The sequence below is a fragment of the Geotrypetes seraphini genome, chromosome 3 (assembly GCF_902459505.1).
Source record: "Geotrypetes seraphini chromosome 3, aGeoSer1.1, whole genome shotgun sequence".
In the NCBI taxonomy this organism is placed as follows: Eukaryota; Metazoa; Chordata; class Amphibia; order Gymnophiona; family Dermophiidae; genus Geotrypetes; species Geotrypetes seraphini.
Genome location: NC_047086.1, coordinates 233,831,476 through 233,851,504, shown reverse-complemented (window position 1 = coordinate 233,851,504; position 20,029 = coordinate 233,831,476). Strand labels below are relative to the sequence as shown.

The 20,029-nt window shown below is 40.3% G+C and overlaps 1 protein-coding gene across 2 annotated transcripts in view; it reads left to right on the top strand.

Annotated features, from left to right (window-relative positions):
• ARHGAP18 (Rho GTPase activating protein 18) overlaps positions 1-19,721 on the top strand; it is a 208,637-nt gene extending 188,916 nt beyond the window's left edge. For both annotated transcript variants that reach the window (XM_033938735.1, XM_033938734.1), the window contains 3 exons: positions 7,645-7,769; positions 12,001-12,062; positions 18,369-19,721. In XM_033938735.1, the coding sequence (XP_033794626.1) occupies positions 7,645-7,769; positions 12,001-12,062; positions 18,369-18,460 (279 nt within the window). In that variant the 3' untranslated portion in view covers positions 18,461-19,721. The remainder of the gene's footprint in view (positions 1-7,644; positions 7,770-12,000; positions 12,063-18,368) is intronic.
• Positions 19,722-20,029: the final 308 nt, after the last annotated feature.

The window sequence follows — 20,029 nt, the reverse complement described above, 5'->3', positions numbered from 1 at the left end:
AGCAGCAGAACAACGGTAGGCAGCTTCTCCTTGATGGGGGTGGGGGGGTGGGGAGGCTGTGAGGGTGCGAGCGGTCCTTCGGGGTGGGGGTGCGAGCGGTCCTGCGGGGTGAATCGGATGTCGGGGGGGGGGGGGAACTATGTAAAAAAAAATGTGTATAATGCGCTCAAGCGTATAACGCGCATAGTTATGCACGGTTTGTAAAATCGTGTATAACGCGCGCGTTATATGCTTGAAAATACGGTATATGTGGTCACACCTAAAATACAGTTGTGTTTTTTTGTTTTGCTGTTCTGTATCATCTGTCAAGACAATTTTGAAATGGTGATACGAGAGGAGTGATGTGAGCTGATTAAATCTATAGATAACACAATTATTCAAAACTGTAAAAATAGTAAGAGGATTGTGGGGAATTCAGGGAGGATTGTTATCAAGTTTGTTTATTTCAAGTTTGTTTATTTTTGATATACCGTCTATGAAAACAAATGTCTAAACGGTGTACAATATAAAAAAATTGTAGAAAACTGTTAAAATGGGTAAATAAAAACAGTATTTTGTCATATATAAAATCTAACAATCAAAACCTACTTTCCATACCGTCAATACACAAACTGTTTTATGATACTGCTCGTAAATCCATTTTTTCAATTACAGTTGTTAGATCGGAGGGTGCTGGATGATGAGTGTGGGATCAAAAGTTTATTTATAAATGCTGGTTGGTTAGAGTTTTTTGTTTTAAAGGTGAGGAGGAGTATTTTATAAGTGAGACGATGAGTGATAGGTAGCCAATGTGCTTTACGGATATTGATAGGTCCAATGGACGTTTCTTGGGTGGGAGGGCAGTCATAGTACCTTTTTAATTTGCTGTGATCTTGTTTAGCCAGGGAACTAATAAGTGTGTTCTTGTTTTATTTTACAAGTTTATTTATTAATTCAGTTTTCTATGCCTTTCTCCCAGGGGAGCTCAGAACAGTTTACATGAATTTATTCAGGGGGGGGGGGGATTAGGTGACTTGCCCAGGGGTCACAAGGAGCAACGTGGGTTTCAACCCACAACCTCAGGGTGCCGAGGCTGTAGCTTTAACCACTGCACAACACAAGTGGCCCAAATGTAGTAACCACTATCTTGCACAATGATTAGTTTGCAAGAAAATGGGGCCAGTGATTTAATGGTGGACTTGCAGGGGTCCAGGAATCTTGGTGATGAGTTCTTGATGATGGAAAATATCTTCAGATGTCTGCTGTCATCCAGCATAGAAGCTTCTACATATATATGTCATTTTTATTTTATGCATGTGGTTTTGTAACCCGCTTAGGATTTAAGCGGACTAGAAGCTTTTTAGATAAAAAATAAGTACCTTTTAAATAAAATAAGACGTGGTGGGGTACATCATCAGGGAAACAAAACAAACACAACTTTTACATGGATACAACAGATATAAGGCATCTTGATAAACCATATTTTGCACAAAATAGCATGTTTTCCTTAATATGCAAGTCAGCTGTCTACACATGGAATCAAACTGGCACTACAATATTAATATATATAGAGAATGACACGGGGACAAATTTGTCCCCGTCCCCGCAGGAACTAAATTTTTTTTAGTTCAGTTCAATTTATTTAATATACTGCAAATAAAACCAAAGGTAGGTCTAAGCGGTTTATAATAAAAAATTTAAATTTTAAATAAAAGTAAAAATTAAATAGGGTAGAAAGCAAAAAAAAAGAACAAAAAGTAAAATACAATTGAGAACATGAAGAAAGAGGGAATCAACAGATTACAATAAAAATAAAAAAGGTTACATCGTCAGACTTATATGCCAAAGACAGAGAAATACTGAGGAGCTTAAGCCCTTAAAGGATGGCGCTCACAACTCTTGTTCTCTGCCTTCATTTGCTAGTCAGCAGCCATAATACACATATTCTGGACTGGTCTGGCTTGGGTGCTAAGGAATATATTAAGCTAAATCTAAATTTTGTCTATTTTAGTCCCCACTTAATTAACTATAGACTTGGTAAACTTGTAACAAACCAAGTTTATTTGATATACTGCACATTAGCACAGCCATCTGAGCGGTTCACAATAAATAAAACTACTTGCCCTAAAATAGAGGCATCTTAGCACCATTAACAGAAAATACATGAAAATAAATCATTGTACTTTATACACAAATATTATATGGATGTTACTGTCCCTGTCCCATTCCTGTAAACTCTGTCTTAACCACACAAGCCTTGAACACTTATGATTTTAAAGTGTTCGAGGCTTGTGCAGATGAGGATAGAGCTTGCAGGGACAGGAAAATATCTTACCGGGACAGGAAAATGAGTTCCCGCGGGGACAGGATAAAAAATTTGTCCCCATGTCATTCTCTCTCTCATTAAAACAAAGATAAAAACAATAACGTATTACTTTTACATCGCCCTCCAATGTAAAACAAAAAATAAACTTCACTAATCATATGAATTAAAAACGGCATAGGGTATTGCATATATTAAACCAGCCTCTGTTCAGGAAAAAGCCCTTTTCAAGACCATCAAGGTGATGGTGTAAGAGCGTAAAGCGGCCTGAGAGTGCTGAAATTTAGGCATACCCGTTTATGACAGCTGAATGGCTGCTGTAAGTTGTGAACAAGGCATCACACACAAGTGATGGTATTGCGTAAGTTGTGCGCATTGCTTGGTGATAGGCCCACGATTCACTTATGCTCTCACTCTACAAAGAGGGGAACAAAATACTAAATAAAGTAAAAAAGAATGATAAAAAAAAGAATCTTTGTTACGCTATGTTAAATGGATTATCCCCTCATTTGCCTCAGGCTCACGTGACAGCATCTACTCAAAGATCAATAAAGCTGTCATTAATACTGACACAGGCATAAAAAAAACCACACACACACCTATAGAGTCTCAAAATGACCCAAAGTCATCCATGTGCACAAAAAGGAACAACGACGCAATCTCTGGATCCATTGTTCGTATAAGGTGCATCCTCATTTCAATCCAAAGTGTATCAAACACTTCCTGACAAGAGTCCTTGTTTCACCAATTCATCAGCTGTTTCACAACTCTGCGCACCAACACTTAATCCATGGCTGTGAGGAACAGCTCTCCCCATGTGTATGTCCCTTGCAATTGGGCGCTGCATTACGTGGGTATCACCTTACAGCACCTAATTAAGGCCCCACTTGCACATACAAGATGCACATAACTGCATGCACCCAGCTATACAATTGCACCACTTGTCTTGTTTTGCCTTTCTTCTCTTTCATCCCCACTATGACATCTTGCTTCTAAAGTAAACTAAACTAAACCTTAGGTTTATATACCGCATCCTCTCCATAAAGATAGAGCTCGGCACAGTTTACAGGAACTTTAAAATAAGGAAGGGAAAACATAATAAGAATTAGTGATTTATAAAGAGGGTAGAGAGAGTTACATTTTTGAGAATAACCAAGTTTTCAGATGCTTACGGAATAATTTGAGGGAGCCCAGATTCCGCAGCAGAGCAGGAAGGTTATTCCAAAGCTCAATGAATATGAAGAAAAGAGATTTCCGCAATTTTCTCAGATAGGCGACGCCTTTTAATAAGGGGAAAGATAGTTTAAGTTTTTGGGTGGATCTGGTAGTGTCAGGTCTTGAAGAATTCCAAGATTGTGGAATTAGGGGAGGAAGAATGCCATGTAGGATCTTGAATGTTAGGCAGGCACATTTAAAGTGAACCCTAGAAATCACCGGAAGCCAGTGAAGTTTTGACAGAAGCGGGGAAACATGATCAAATTTACTTTTTACGAAGATCAACCTAGCCGCAGTATTCTGGATCCGCTGAAGTCTTTGAAGACTTTTCTTGGTTAGGCTTAGATAAATGGAGTTACAATAGTCCAGTCTGGAAAGAATGATCGATTGTACAAGGACAGCAAAATGTTGGTGGAAGCAAGATCTTACTTTTTTCACCATGTGACGACTAAAGAAACATTTTTTTACCAGAGTTGAAATGGTCGTTAAAAGAAAATGTAGAGTCAATAATGATGCCCAAAACTTTGCTTGAGAATTCAATCTGCAGTGTGGGACCAGAAGGTAATGAGATGAGCGTGAGTACCTGATCTAATTTTGGGCCAAGTCAGAGAAGTTTTGTTTTGGACTCATTCAGCTTCATTTGTACAGTGAGGGCCCAGGATTGAAGTTTCTTTAAGCATGTTTCTCCTTTTCTTGGGCTACAAAGGCACAGCAGGAGAAGAGTCTTCAACCCCAGAGGAAACGCTGCTAAGCAAACATTGCTATCTATTGCAGAAATGACAACCAAAATCACAATTTAAGTATTAGATTATTTTTTTACAAGGAACCCTTGATTTTTTTTTATACTTATGATATCCAGCATCTCTTGGGATATGAACATGGTTGATGGGCATAAGAGCAGGCGTATGAGTGCCTGTGAACAGCGGAGGTCAGTGAGAGAAAATATAAGTTAGTTTGAAGGGAAGGCACATGTGTGATTAGTGAATGTGCTAGGATGCCTATGTGACAGGAAAAATCTGACAACACTGTCAGAAATAGGACCATTCAAATTTCTGTCTTAATTAGTGGGGAGGGGACTTCATATTCCTTATGAATGGTATATGATAAAGGAGTGGTCACATCAGGTCATTCAGAGCCTAAGGCTTAGATTAAAAACACCCTCCCCAGGTTATAAGTAAGCCATTGCTGCTTTCATCCCTTTCCTATGCCCCTAGTGGGTTGCTGTTATCGCTCCTCCTGGCCTCATATTGAAGAAAGACATGAACAGGACTGGGGGAAAGGAGCTTATGGAACAGGACTTTTACCATGCTTTTGGACATAGATGAGGAAGCTTTTTCAATTAGTCAATAACTAGTACTTAATTATGTAAAGGAGATTTAACTTCTGTCTGGAGACAAATGCACGCTGGCATTCTGTGGGTGCTTGTACATTAACTATATCCCTTTCAAATAATATAGAACCTTTATGGTCGAAGGTAGGCGAAACGGGTCCCGTCAGGGATGGGGCTTGATTGAACAGTCTTTTGCCCTTTGAACGACCAATGCCGCTAGGCGCTGATTAAGATAAGTCCCACTTTGTTATTTTGTGTGTCAAAATTGAATATTTAAAAAATTATAAAAATTTCCAAAAAACCCATATATTGAGTGAAACCACTAATGGAAGAATTATGATGAGTCATATTGTGGTTTAATCAAGAGGTTTTTTTAGGTCAACAAAAGAAAACGGAACTCCAGTTTATGCAGGTTTATTTTATCCCTTGTGGATCGTTTGCGGGGTTACTGAGACCTTTTCCTCTTGATAATTGAGTACTACACTTCCCCCTCTGTATTCGCGGTTTCGTTGTCTACGGTTTTGGTTATTCACGGTTTTTCATGTGCAGGCTCTGCCCCCAAATTTACATCACAGGAAGTCGCTGCTCCCAGCGATGCATAGAGAGAATCGATCCTCTCAGCATTGTACAGAGAAAATTGCGTACTTTCATCATAGAAACAGGTAAGGTTATTTGCGGTTTTGTGTCTTTTTCAGGCTTTTTATAGAAAAACTGTGAATAACATACATAAAGTTATTTGCGATTTTTCTGTATTCGCAGCCATGCTGATCCTCTATCTCCGTGAATATGGAGGGGGAAGTGTAGTTGTCGACTATTTGAGGAGATCATTGTTTCAGTTTGTTATTTGCCATATTTAGATCTCTACATCCTATGCTACACTGAGTTCTAGAAGCTTCTTCAATCTTGTGCAATGCTACCCAGCACACTATCAGCAGTATTTGCACCAGCGCTGGCCGTTTTTTCCCCACTGTTCCTGTTTGCAGCCCCAGAACAAAGCCAAAATCAGAGAAGGAGCACCTGGCCAGCAGATTAGCGAGAGGGTTTCACATACCCTCTCACCACAACCCTGTGAGAACAGAAAAACAGCATTAACTGAACCATCCCCTTTCCTATTCCCTCCCAATTTAAGGACAGTAAGATCATTAGTAGTATTAAATTTATTGTATTATCTTTTTCCCTCTTCCTTCTCTTTTATAGGTAAATGTAAGTAATTATTTCTTTCATAGGTGCTATAGTTAGATTGTGAGCCCATTGGGACAGAGGGAAATTCAAACTAACTGATTAGATTTTTAGCAATTACTGAAGTCAATTTAATTGTTTTGTAAACCGCCTTAAATTCTTTGGGAGATTTAGCGGTATATAAGACACCACATTAAATAAATAAATTTTAAAAAATTAAAAAATCATGGCCTATGGCATATGATGTCATCGCGTCACACCTACACATGCGCAGATGTCTTCCTGACGTAGCTCCAAGCACAAGAACAGGTTGAGGGGGCGGAGCTGGGAGGGCGAGGCTGGGGCAGAACAGGACGTGACTTGGCCGGGGCTGGGTGGAACTGGGTGGGCCTGGAGGGGAGGGCAGGGCCATGTTACCGGATTTTACAATAGTAAAATCTGGTAACCCTATGCCTGCCTAGCCAGAGAAGGGAAATGTTAAAACTAGAGGGCATGAATTGAGGTTGCGGGGTGGCAGACTTAGGAGTAATGTTAGGAAATTCTTTTTCATAGAGAAGGGTGATGGATGTCTAGAAAGCCCTCCCGAGGGAGGTGAAAGAGAGAAAAATGGTGATGGAATTCAGAAAGGCGTGGGATGAATAGAGGATCTCTAATTGGAAAATGAGTGGTATAAAAAAACAAAACTTAAATGGCTGTATGTGTGTTTGATGTGTCGAAGAACTAAGGCCAGTGCTGGGCAGACTTGAATGATCTGTGTTCCATATATGGCAATTCAGTTTAGGATGGGCTGGAGAGGGTTTTGATGGAAATTCCAGTAATTTGGAACACGAGGCCAGTGCTGGGCAGACTTTTTACGGTCTATGTCCCGCAAATGACAAGATGGTTTGGATACGCTGGAGTGGGCTTAGACAGTAGACTGCAGTAGTTGGAAGTTAAGGACAGTGCCGGGTAGACTTCTATGGTAAGGGTCCTCAAAATGCCATAGAATGACTATTTAGTCATGAATGGACAATGAGTGGGCTAGATGGACCGTTTAACTGTAGTTCTTTTTCTGCCATCATTTAATATGTTACTATGTTAATAGTATCCTCTCAGCATTCACTTAAGAGGTTAAGAGAAAATCAACTATATTTTGTGCTACCAAGAAACAGTAGGCACAGCATTATAACAAGAAGGTGCTAAAAGCTACAAATAGTAAACCCGGGTTTTCTTTCTAAAAGCTACCTCTTCTTTCCAACTTTTCTCTTAGGGCTCCTTTTACGAAGCCGCATTAGCGGTTTAACGCACGTAATGGTGCGCGCTAATTTGCCGGCCGCGCTAACCGCTACCGCCTCCTCTTGAGCAGGCGGTAGTTTTTTTGGCTAGCGCAGGGGTTAACGCGCTTAAAAGTTGCGTGCGATAAAGCCGCTAATGCGGCTTCATAAAAGGAGCCCTTAGTAATTTACCTTGCATCGCAAGCTAAAATTTTGTTTCAAATGCGATTGCTGTAAATGTTCGGAAGATACACAAAATAGCTCTGCTGGAGTGGTTCAGAGTTACCAGTGTACTTCCATTTTGGGTTTGGTAGATGCTGCCTGCTTGAGTGACGTTTCTCTTTTGGGTATTTTGCTCTATGAAGGTTGACATTCCTCAGGGTGTGATAAGGGTACAAGCTTCTCATCTTTCCAAAACCTCAATGGTTATACAGCTGACTGAAGACCTGAAAGCCAGTGACGTGCTAGCCCGATTTCTCAGTCAAGAAAGGTATGTAGAAATACATTCTTTTATTTCTTTTTCAGTTTCAGTTTGAAAAATATTTTTATAGCAGTACTACAAGTTTGGTAAAAAAAAATACTTTTTTTTTTTAACCTATCATTAAAAAAAAAAAAAAAGATAGTCCAGGTGTTCTTTCACGAGGAAAAAGACACCTTTAGATTTTGTTGTGGCTATGCTTTAATTTTTGTTAACACTAGATGGTGCCCAAGATTTTCAAAAGGAACTATCTTCAAGGCAGTAACCAAAGCTTCCTCAGTAGTTGAAAGATAGCACCATTCTGACTGGGGAAAATTATTATTTTTTATTTTAACTGAAAGAAAAATATTCCATTTTGAAATATGGAATTGCAATACAGGAATAAATCTAGCATACCAGTTCCCATTTAGATCTTTCTTTAGAGGACTTCTCAGCTCTTTGACTGAAGAGGTGAAAGTTAACATATAGTGTATAGAATATAGGAATGTTTATAATTCATCCCAAGCACTGTGCTTCTGAAATGAAATTGTTTCTTGGATGAGAGCATCTACCACTACAGTGGACTCATATTTATGTACCAAAATACCGAAGCCTTGCTCTCTTTCTGTTTCTCTCTCTCTGCATTACACATATTTTTATTCTTCCTTTGAGGATATTTTAGGACCTACAGGCTTTTTTGCATACGTATAGAAAAGGCCCCTTAGAGTATAAAATTTTTTCAAATCCACATAAGTACCTTTATAAAATAGGCTTGAATTAGACGCCTACTTGGCCTTCACACATAGGAGATCTGTTATTATATTACCCTCAACACGTACAAATTTGATGTTCAGCTCATGAAATCTTTTGGAAATCATCTCAAGGATCATATGATACAAATAGATTTTCATTGTAAATTGTTATGTGGTTTTTCCCATTCAGTGTCATCTGGTGAATTTTCTCCAGAGAGGGGAACATATTACAAGTTCCCTTTTCAAAGTATTTTTGACCTGGCAGTTTATGTCTGCTCCGTTATATTTCCATCAAAGTTCGAGCCAGCGCTAGGATCTGACATCATGACCCAACTACCCAGAGCTGTTCAGCTAGTTTATATCCCCAGCTCCAACATACCTAGACTGGTCATTACAGTAAGGTTCCTGAGCTTGGAGCTGTTCACCAGGGCTATTGCTGGGACTCTATAATCACGGGCCCTGAATCAATGGCAAAGTTAAGCAATGACCACGACTACCTCCGTAGCATCCACAGTCCCAGCTAGTGCAGGAAGTAGGAGACCTGACATGGGGAACTGCTACATGGCAGTGCACAGCCAACGAACCAACCCTCAATATTTTAGTTGGAAAGCCTACAAAATGCATTCTTTTGAGATACATATGGGCAGTCTATTGGGCTGCTTCAGTGATAAACTCATCAGGGCTTCCCACTAGTGTCTCTGACTTAACTACAGATGACTAGAGATGAACCAATGTGAAACGTCGACCCAGATTCTAGAAACAGTGCTGTGATCGGCAGCCATACATAAAAGTGGCGCTGATCATGTGTCAAGTCATGCAATGACACCGTTTATAGAATCGTGTGGCTACATCCAGAGAGGGTGAGAGGTGCCTGGGATGGTGGCATCCTTCCCCTGCCCTATTCTCCGCTCCCACTTCCACACATCCTTCCCCGCCCCTCCTGCCGCATGCATGCTTCTTCCCTTCCCCCATATCTCTGTAACATTCCTGGTGTGAACAGCAACCCCCAAGCTGCTGTCGCTCCAGCATCAGCTCTTCCTCTGATGTCACTTCCTAGGCGCAGATCCACTCTTTCTAAAAAAAAAAAAAGTATTTCCTTAGATTGCTCCTGAGCCTATCACCTCTTAACTCCATCCTATGCCCTCTCATTCCAGAGCTTCCTTTCAAATGAAAGAGATTCGACTCATGCGCATTTACGCCATGTAGGTATTTAAATGTCTCGTATCTCCCGTTTCCTGCCTTTTCTCAAAAGTATACGTATTGAAATCTTTAAGTCTGTCCCCATATGCCTTATGATGAAGGCCACACACCATTTTAGTAGCCTTCCTCTGGACCGACTCCATCCTTTTTATATGCTTTTGAAGGTTTTGGTCTCCAGAATTATGCACAATATTCTAAATGAGGTCTCACCAGAGTCTTATACTGGCCATATCTCTTCCTTTGCACCCTAGCATTCTTCTAGCTTTCACCGTCACCTTTTCAACCTGTTTGGCTACCTTAAGATCATCATATACAATCACACCCAAGTCCCACTTTTCTGTCATGCACATAAGTTCTTCACCCCCTAAACTGTACCATTCTTTGGGCTTTTGCAGCCCAAATGCATGACCTTTCATTTCTTAGCATTAAATTTTAGTTGCCAAATTTCAGACCATTCTTCAAGCTTCGCCAGGTCTTTCTGGAGTTGCCATTCAGCAGATCACATTTAATTGGAAGGATTGGAGGAGATTAAATTACAACATCTGGTGGAATTCTTTATGCCATATACAGTGGTGCCTCGCACAGCGAACGCCTCGCACAGCGAACGCTGCGCACAACGAACTTTATGTCTTGATTCGTACAACGGACTTCGTTTCACACAACGAAGTCCGGGGTTCCTGCGGGGTTGGTCGAGCCGCGAGGGTAGTCTCCTTCTCCTTACCTGCCCTGTCGCAGCACACAGCCGAACGGAAATCTTCCCGATGTCAGCGCTGACGTCGGAGGGAGGGCTTAAGCAAAGCCCTCCCTTCCTCCGACGTCAGCGCTGACATCAGGAAGACTTCCGTTCGGCTGTGTGCGGCTGCGGCAGGGCAGGTAGGAAGAAGGCAATGGCGAACGAAAGAGGGGGGAGGGGGCGATCCGCCCCGAAGAATGTGCACAGCTGGTCAGGTCCCCCGATCGACCGACAACAGGCCCGGCCGACAAACCTCCCTGCCCTGTAGCCGCGAATCTAAATTACCTCTTACAGCAGCTTCAATAATCCAGCTGCTGTAAGAAGGTAATTTAGATTCGCGGCTACAGGACAGGGAGATTTGTCCGACCGGGCCTGTTCTGTTGTCGGTCGGGTGCAAAAGCGCCACAAAGGTGGAGGCAGGGAGGGAGGAAAGGTGGAGTGGAGAAGAAAAGACGCTTAAGGGGGGAGAAGGCCGCTGAAAGCACATGTTGGAGCAGGGGATGAGAGGGAGGGAGAGAAGGGGAAATATTGGACAAGGGCAGAAGGGATGCTAAATCATAGGGTGACAGGCAGAGAGAACAACAGGAAAAAGAGTGGAAGCAATCTTGAACCCTGAGGGTGAGGGCAGAGAGAGGTGGTGAGATGATTGATCATGGGGAGAGGGACAAAAGGGAATAGAGATGGGATAGGAAGATAGTGGAAGTAAAAGGACAGGGAGATGTATGTTTTTAGATGTATCTAAATAAAAATAATAACAAAAAATTTATCTTTTTTATGTCATCTTAGCATATTTTATGCTGCAGAACGAATTATTTTTTTTTACATGTATTCCTATGGGAAAACGCGTTTCACATAACGAACGTTTCACATAACAAACTTGCTCCTGGAACCAATTAAGTTCGTTGTGTGAGGCACCACTGTATATAAAATGGAAAGGTTTATTGCAGTACAGCGGGGTTATTTTAAGAAGTTTCAGGATGTGTGGAAACCATTAACGAAGTATTGTAAAGATTAATTTAAAATTGGTTCCCTTATATTTATTTGTAAATTTAAGGTGCAGGGAAGGGGGGGATTTTATTATTACATGTTTTATATGAGAATGGAATTTATGGGAGGGAGGGTTGGGATAGGGATGGGGATAAGAATTTGTGAGATGTGTCATTGATTATTTCTAAATGATATATTTATTGTTTATGTGATTGAATATATTTTAACACTTAATGTAATCTTGAAAATGAATAAAGAATATTAAAAAAAAAAAAAGATTTATCCTTCAAAATCAAATCTGGAGTCTAATTCTCTTTTTGTATTATACTGTGTATACTAAGGGGCTCATTTTCAAAGCACTTGGACATGGAAAGTACCTTAGGTTTCCTATGGAACTTTGTCTGTCTAAGCATTTTGAAAATGAGTCTGTCAGCAAATGAACAGAATGCAGATAGCCAAATAATTAGTGACAAGGCTGGCTAAAATTGACTTGCTGCTATCAGCGTCAAATCCCACAGGAGCACTTAAAGGAACCGAATATTTGCTACTAACCAGATGACTGACTGACTGATTGGTGTTTGTTTTCTAACAGTGGTACTGCTCAGAATATTAAAAGAGAAGAAGTTTGTTTGTATGAAGTTGGAGGAAACATTGGTAAGAACTTCTTTCTTCTTCTGTGCCACAGTAACATTATTACTTTGGACTGCGTTTTTTTTTTTTAAGGGGGGGGTTTCCATGAAAGTTTATTAATTTTTTCATACAAATTGAACAAGAACAAAAAAAGAAATGAAATATACACAAAGGCACACTGCAATTACAGCAGTATTCAACAGTTCAAGAAAGATTTCTAATAATAAATATGAATTGGGCAAATTTATACATTAGTTGTTTGTAGATATTTATATAAAAGAGACTAACATTTATTCGTGGATCTAAGCTGACCTCTATGTTCTGATAGGGCTATTTCAAATTTATGATGTTGCAATACTAGATTCTAGCAGTGCTGGACATGGAGTGAGATCGGGGATTTCCAATTGGAAAGAATCAGTTTCTGTGCAATTATCAATAATATGTCAAAAAGTTTCTTATCTGAATCTAGTAAGCTAATGTGTGGAGAGTGTGATTTAAATTGCAACTGGGCGAATGGGCATTCTGCTGAGGCACCCCCTAAAAGAGAGAGCTTGAACTCCTTGCAGACTCATGGAAGCTAAGTTTTCCTTCATATTTGATTGTGGAGGAAACCTCTATTATCAAGAACTGTTTGATTTGAACATTTTTATTGATACTTTGATTCTAAACTTGCACATGGCACTTTATTATTTATTTATTTATTTATTCATATATAAAAAAGGCACTTTTGCACTTAAAAGGTTTACGGGGTGACAGAAGGTGATGTTTGTGGGTAAAACCTTGTAGGACGCTTTCTGCGCTCATGCGCTGAGGATATTCACCCAGGTGAACTCCTTATATAAAAATTTTTATAGGAAGTTCCCATGAACTGATTAGTCACCCTGTGTAAACCACATCAAATCTAACTTAATACAATTTCTTCCTTTTGAATGATAGGTGTGCATGTGCAAAGATAGAATACAAAGGACTAGGAGCAGGTCTTTGGGATTGATTTGTACTTGAGACTGACCCCTCCTCATATACATATATTCTTAGGCTTTTTGATAAAAATCACTAAGCCACTTTGTGAAGAGCCATTTCTTAACATGGGAAATGAATGATTAGAAACATATCTACTTTATGGGATAAACTAGGTACTTGCAATCCAGACTGGTCGCCATCAGAGATAGGATGCTGGGCTTGATGGACCTCAGTCTGACTCAGTGGGGGCTTTTTAATGTTCTTAATTATCATTGAGTGGATTTGTAATGGATTTTATTAAAGCTTAATTAAGTACAAAATACTATTATTTAGCTAAATGAGACAAATCATGCTACAATGAATCACATTACAAAACATAAAGCTGGAGACATTTCTTGAACTATGTATAAACTGTCTCTTTTGTTTTGATTGTAAACTAATCGCTCTTGCTGTGAAATATATTTGTTACATATTTCCAAACTAAATGACAGTCCCACCAGTGGCAGAACGAGGGTGAGAGGCGCCCGGGGAGTTGGCGCCCCTTCTCCGTTCTCATCTCCAACCCGCTCCTTCACTGAGCCCCCCTGCCGTGTACCTCTAGTTGTCTACCGCATGAGCAACCACTTCAACATGCTTCTTGCGACTGCATCGGCTTTCCCTCTGATGTCACTTCCTATAACGCAGCACCCGGAAGTGACATCAGCAGGAGCTGACACGGTCACAAGGAAGTGGTTGCTCACGGCGGTGAACAACTAGAAGTACAGGGTAAGGGAAGGGGCATGCAATGAGAGGAGGAGTGGGAAGAGGTGGGTGGGGGGTTGGAGAGAAGGAGGGGTGCCGGCACCCACACCATGATGGCGCCTGGGGCAGACCCCCCCCTTACTACGAAACTGAGTCCCACATAAAACCAGGCCGTCTCCAAAATCAGCACCAGCTTTAATCTTGTCATCAAGGCTTCAGCCCTAGCTATTCATCATTAGTACATCTTTTATATACAGCTATAATTCCATCGTCATATGCAAATCTCTGCAATGTACAGTATCTCTCACATTCACTTACCTCATTTACTTGGATCAGAAATAGCCAGGAGCATGTGTGTTAAAACTTTTCAGGAGTCTATTTAGGGAATTTCATTATCAATAGGACATCAGGTTTGAGATGGATTTGATTTTCCAGGGAGGGCTATACCGAGGTGGTCAGGAGGGAAGGATATTTTTTCAAGACAGTGGTGGAATGTTGACTTGAGGGCAGAGGCTAAAATCAAGTAGAGTAGGAATCATACATTCTCCAAGGACAAGCAGGCGTTATATTCTCACATGTGGATGACATCATCCATGGAACCCAGTATGGACACTACCAAGTCCACTGTCACTTTAATTTTTTTTTTTTTTTTTGGGGGGGGGGCATTGCCTATACCTTGCGCCTCTCAGTACCTTCTTGCCTGAGGGTTTGCAGGACCATCAGTTCTTCATTTTCTGTGGAGCTGAGAAGCTATATCTTCAGTTCTTTCTTCAGTGCATTGAACATTTACCCTTATTTTGTGCCTTCCCAATACTTATTTTTCATTATTTTTCTCAGAGGTCATTGTTTTAATTGTGTTCCAGTATTTTATCTGACTTTGTTTCATTTTCATCAATTTTTCATTTTTTGGCCTTTGGGCCACTCTCGGCCCTTTTTCTCCCAGGAGTGTCGATTGTTTTCAGCATCCTAGTTATTCAGGTCATTGAGCCCTTTGATTTTCCATTGGCTATTTTCCCCTCCATGTCACAGAGGGTACAAAGTGGCTTTAAGAAATATTCTCAATGTAATTGGACCATTTCAGACTCTGACCCAAAGAATTGGTATAGCCAGTGTCTGGGTTCTGAATATCGGGATATTAGCTGTGTCCTCTGCCTCTGTATGCAAAAGAGGTCACTCAAAGCCCAAAAACTTCAATTCGAAAAAAAATTATGGCACCATATTGGCATCAACATTGAGCATGGCAGGGGACTTGGAACCTAATACTCTGCATTTTATGATTCAGTTATCGGCATTGGCGCTGAGTGCATCGACATCGCATCTACAGCATTGGCCGTTGACCTCCAAAGGCTACATCATCTATGTTTCGAGGATTGGGGATATGGCTAGTAAGAAAGCTAAGAAGCACAAATATTCTTCTCCTTCTAGGCCTACCACTGCATCCTCCCAAGTGTTGACTTCCTTGATTCATAGTAAGTGTTGACGCACCGAAGATCACTCTCCTTCTGTCCAGATGTTGTCTCCTCATATGCGTGCCTCCTTGTCCTGAACCCTCACTCATTAGCACTAACAGTGTGGTTTCTTTCACTGAGCAAGTAAATGCTTTCTCCCTCTCAGCTGCAGTATCTGCTGTCATTGAAGCATCTAGAAAACCTTCCATTCAGCGCTGTTAATGCTTGAAATGGACCAGTTTCCTTCCTAGTGTGAACTGCATTCTCTGGAACCAGTCACATGTTCACTTCTATCCATACTAAACTACCTTCTCCACCTCTCCAATTCTGGTCTAAAAAACAATTCAGTTTGAGTACATCTTAGTGCTAGCAGTACGTTTCACCCTCCCTTGGACAAGAAACCTCTATCTGTTCATCCCTTGGTAGCCTTGTTCATGAAAGGACTATTCCAAACAAAATCAACCATCGACCCTCTCTACCTGTTGCTTGGAATCTTAACATGGTGATATCTGCTCTTACAAGGTCTCTCTTTGAGCCGCTTATATCTTGCTCTCTCAAGCTTCTCACTTGGAAAGTCATTTTCCTCATTGCCTTACATCTGCATGCCATGTGAGTGGACTTCAAGCTTTTGTGCCAGATCCTCCCTGTACAAGATTCTACCATGACAGAGTAGTACTTCAAACCCATCCAAAATTCCTACCCAAGGCCATCTCAGAATTTCACCTCAACCAATGCACAGTTCTCCCTGTTTTCTTTCCAAAGTCATATTTGCATCCTGGAAAGGCAGCACTGCACACCTTGGACTGCAAATGTGCTCTGGCATACTACTTAGAACACACTAAGGGCCTTGGGTAGGAATTTTGGATGGGTTTGAAGTACTACTCTGTCATGGTAGAATCTTGTACAGGGAGGATCTGACACAAAAGCTTGAAGTCCACTCACATGGCATGCAGATGTAAGGCAATGAGGAAAATGACTTTTCAAGTGAGAATCTTGAGAGAGCAAGATATAAGCTGCGGTAGGCAGTTAACGTGTGGAATACAGCGTGCGTTCAACCGCCTGCCGCGCTAGTCGCTAACGCTTCCATTGATGAGGTGTTAGTTTTTTTGTGTGCCTCAGGGGTTAGCACGTGATGAAATGTCCGACGCGCTAACCCCTGTAGCGCACTTTGATAAAAGGAGCCCTAAACCTCATAGAGGATTTTCCCAACTCTTTGTGGCTTTTGACCTTAACAGACTTGAAATTTCCAAGAGAACCATCTCCACTTGGCTGGTGAACAGTATCTTGTTTGCATATACTCATGCTGGACTGATGCTTCAGGGCCATGTAACAGCCCACAATGTCAAGCTATGGCTGTTCTGTAGCTCATTTATGCCCTACATCCATTGAGCAAACAGCACAATAAATTTTTTAATTAACTATTCAGTGGTCGGTTACAGCGGCGTTAAATTTTAGAAAGAGATATGGTGCCTTGATAAAACCCCTTCGGGTGAAACATGTTGGCGGTATAAATCCCTGAAAGCATGACCACAAGTTTTAAGCTAAGTATTTAAACTATTTATACACTAAGGTGGAAAAAAGTATTTATAAATTTAATAGCAAAGTATGGAAGATCTGATGAGGAAGTAGTACATAAAGCCTGCCACAATGAATTTGTATGAGTGCTAGGTGGTACTTCTGAGGATCTATAAATGTTGTATTATTTATTGTGAAGAGAGTTAGGAGGGGTAAGAGAATATACACCCTTCCAATCTGCATCCATTGAGGACATTTACAAAGTGGCCACTTGATCCTCAATCCGTACCTTTACTTCTCACTACTATTCGGAATAAAACTCCAGAAGGGACAGTCGGTTTGGACAAGCAGTTCTGTAGAATCTTCTTACTTCCTAGGCACCAACTTTCCCTCCAACTCACTTAGGTTTCACCAGGTTCGTGTTTATATTTCCATTATCCTCGTCAAAAGCCATAACCCTGGCAGCTTGAGAGTTCCTCAGTGTGAGAACATAATGCCCGTTTGTCCTTGGAGAAAGCAAAGATGCTTACTTGTTTCAGGTATTCTCCGAGAACAACAGGTATATATTCTTACATCCCACCTATCTCTTCTGCTTTCCCTAGTTGGCTTCTTAGCTTTTTATACAGAACTGATGATATTGCAAGCCAATATCAGGCAGGAAAGCACCGGTAGCTGCGCGGTATGGGCACTGCCAAAAAAATGTGTGACAGAGCACTTGGTAGTATCTGTTCCGTGGATGACTTCATCTAGATGTGAGAGTATGTGCCTGCTGTCCTCGGAGAACACCTGCTACAGGTACATATCTTTGCTTTATCACAGATCACCATGATCACCATCTTGCTATATATACTTCAAAATTTGTTTAATTATTTGATAAGCTTTTTTGACCAAATTAAAAGTATAGTTGTTATGCTCACAGCCAAATGACCATTCAGCCACTCAGGGGATCCATTTCCAAAATCTGATTTAAAAAAAATAAAAATATCCATGGCACCCAACAGAGGTACTTTAGGTGCATATAAAATTGCCTCGGAGTACATGTGAATAAAATTAGATGGTACTGAAGCATAGTGCGTCCTTTTATGTATGTTTTCCTGGAGCAGGGGTTGGGTGGAGCTGGAGTAGAGTTGCAAGATATGCGCATATATGAGTATTATGAAATAGACGTGTCTCCATAAAAACTTAAGCAAGCTGTTTGTACCTGCCTCAAAACAGGTGCAAATGCTTGCACCTACTTTCCAGAGAGTTTCATTTGATAAAGCCACATATACAATAGGTACTCACAAAATATGCACCCAGCCTAGGTGCCCTCTTATAAAATCCCCCTCTCTATGCACATTACGCTTGACTTCTATCTCATTTTCCTCCACATCTTGTATCTGAGCAAAAAAAAAAAAACCCCAAAAAAAACTTTGCTTGAAGTGCCGTGCCTGCTTGAGTAATGAGGTGTATTCTCTGGTGAAAAAAAGTGACTGGGCAAAATTGAGATGGGATGAGATATAAAATAGGAGAAGAATCCCCATATAGTTAGGAAGGACCTGAAGCTCAGCTGAGATCAGTTCCAATTCAGAGAGAATCTGAGGAGCAAAATTCCCCAAGAATAGATTCCTACATAGTCACAGATTTAAGTATATTACAATTACGTGTTTTATTGCCTTTTTTACAGGGGAGCGTTGTTTGGATGATGAAACCTACATGAAGGACTTGTCCCAGCTCAACCCCTATGCTGAATGGATTATAAAACCAAAGTACTGTTAGAACTCACAGAAAGCCATAGAGGAACAACCCAAGTAGCATGTCGGGGCAACGTCTATTAATCAAGAATTTACGTCTTTTCTCATTTCTCTTCTATTAAAGTGGTAATAGAATATTCTCTTGTGACATACTGTAAGTATGAACCTGTGGTTCTCTAAAGCATTGCTTTCCATCTCTAGCCTGGAGGCAGCCTAGCCAGTCAGCTTTTCAGGATTATCACTGTGAATATCCATAAAATGGAGACCCAGAGTATACAGATTTCTTATGCACATTTGTAATGGTAATCCTGGAAACGTGACTAGTTGGGTGTGTCTCCAAGAGAGAGTTGAGAAGACTAGACTAACGAATCTAAGCACACTACTGCATGTCAGCTGTTAGGAAAGTACTAAATGCACTGCCAAAAATCACTTGCCAATTGCTTCCGAGCTGGAGCTGTTCCGGTATTCTGGACAAAGAAAATAGAATAGCCGAGACAATCAGATTATGGTTTTAATTTTTTAAAGAGCAAAGGTGATCCAATATACCAATACCACTAGTGGTGGTAGGGTATATTGGATTTCACTGTTGAGTTTGCTTCTGTTGGCATGATCTACTCTGGCATTTTAATATACTGTAAATGCAAAATGCAGTGCACTTCTGTAAATGGTATAGGAAGTGTTTTGTATAGATGAATATTTTATATATATATATGTATGTATATGAATGCATATTGTATCTGTATATTTTGTAAACTGACTTGCCTTTCCATTCAAGTAGAATTTCCTTTATACGAACAATGGATTCTTGCATGTTTGCATGAGGATTCAATAACCAAAGACATGTATTTATATGGATCCACTCAAAGCATTGTTTCCAAGGGATTCTGTCACTCCATCTTCTGTTGTTTGGTTGTTTGTTTTTTTTTAATAAAAATGGAAAACCTATAATGTAATGTAAATAAGAGCAGTTTGATGTGCGATGATAACACTAAAGTAAATATTTTCAGAGCACTGTGTGCAGTTTTTGTTGATGCTATGCAGTTAGGAAAGGTGTACAGCAAACGGAACCTGTATCTTTAGTTGTATTCAGATGCCACCAGATTTATTACTGGTATTTTGACTGTCTTTTAAATCATAGTACAAGAATATAATGCATTGTAAATTTCTGCAGCATGCTCTCATGGATATGCAATAAGTTTAAACGATTTTGATGGCTTATTGACTTTAATTTTTTTTTTTATTTAAAAAAAGATATTTTATAATGCAATAAATTTAATGACTCATCCCTTCTGGTGTCTGCCTTGCCGAAAAGTGTGAACAACATTCTATTTTTAAAGAATACAGAAAAATCCAAGGCAGAGCGACAAAGCTGCTTTGGGTCTGTAAAATGGCTGAGCAGATTTTCTCAGTTTGGCAGATCAGTTAAAATACACTTCAAAGTTTTTAAAGAGCAGCTTCATATTGTTTACATCATCTTAAAATTTTCCCAAGAACAGCTAGTACAGCAATTACCAAATGGATTTTCCGAGCAAATCTGAAGAAGAATTTGTAATTTCCATGACATCCAAACAAGGTTCAAATCCTCCTTGTTTGA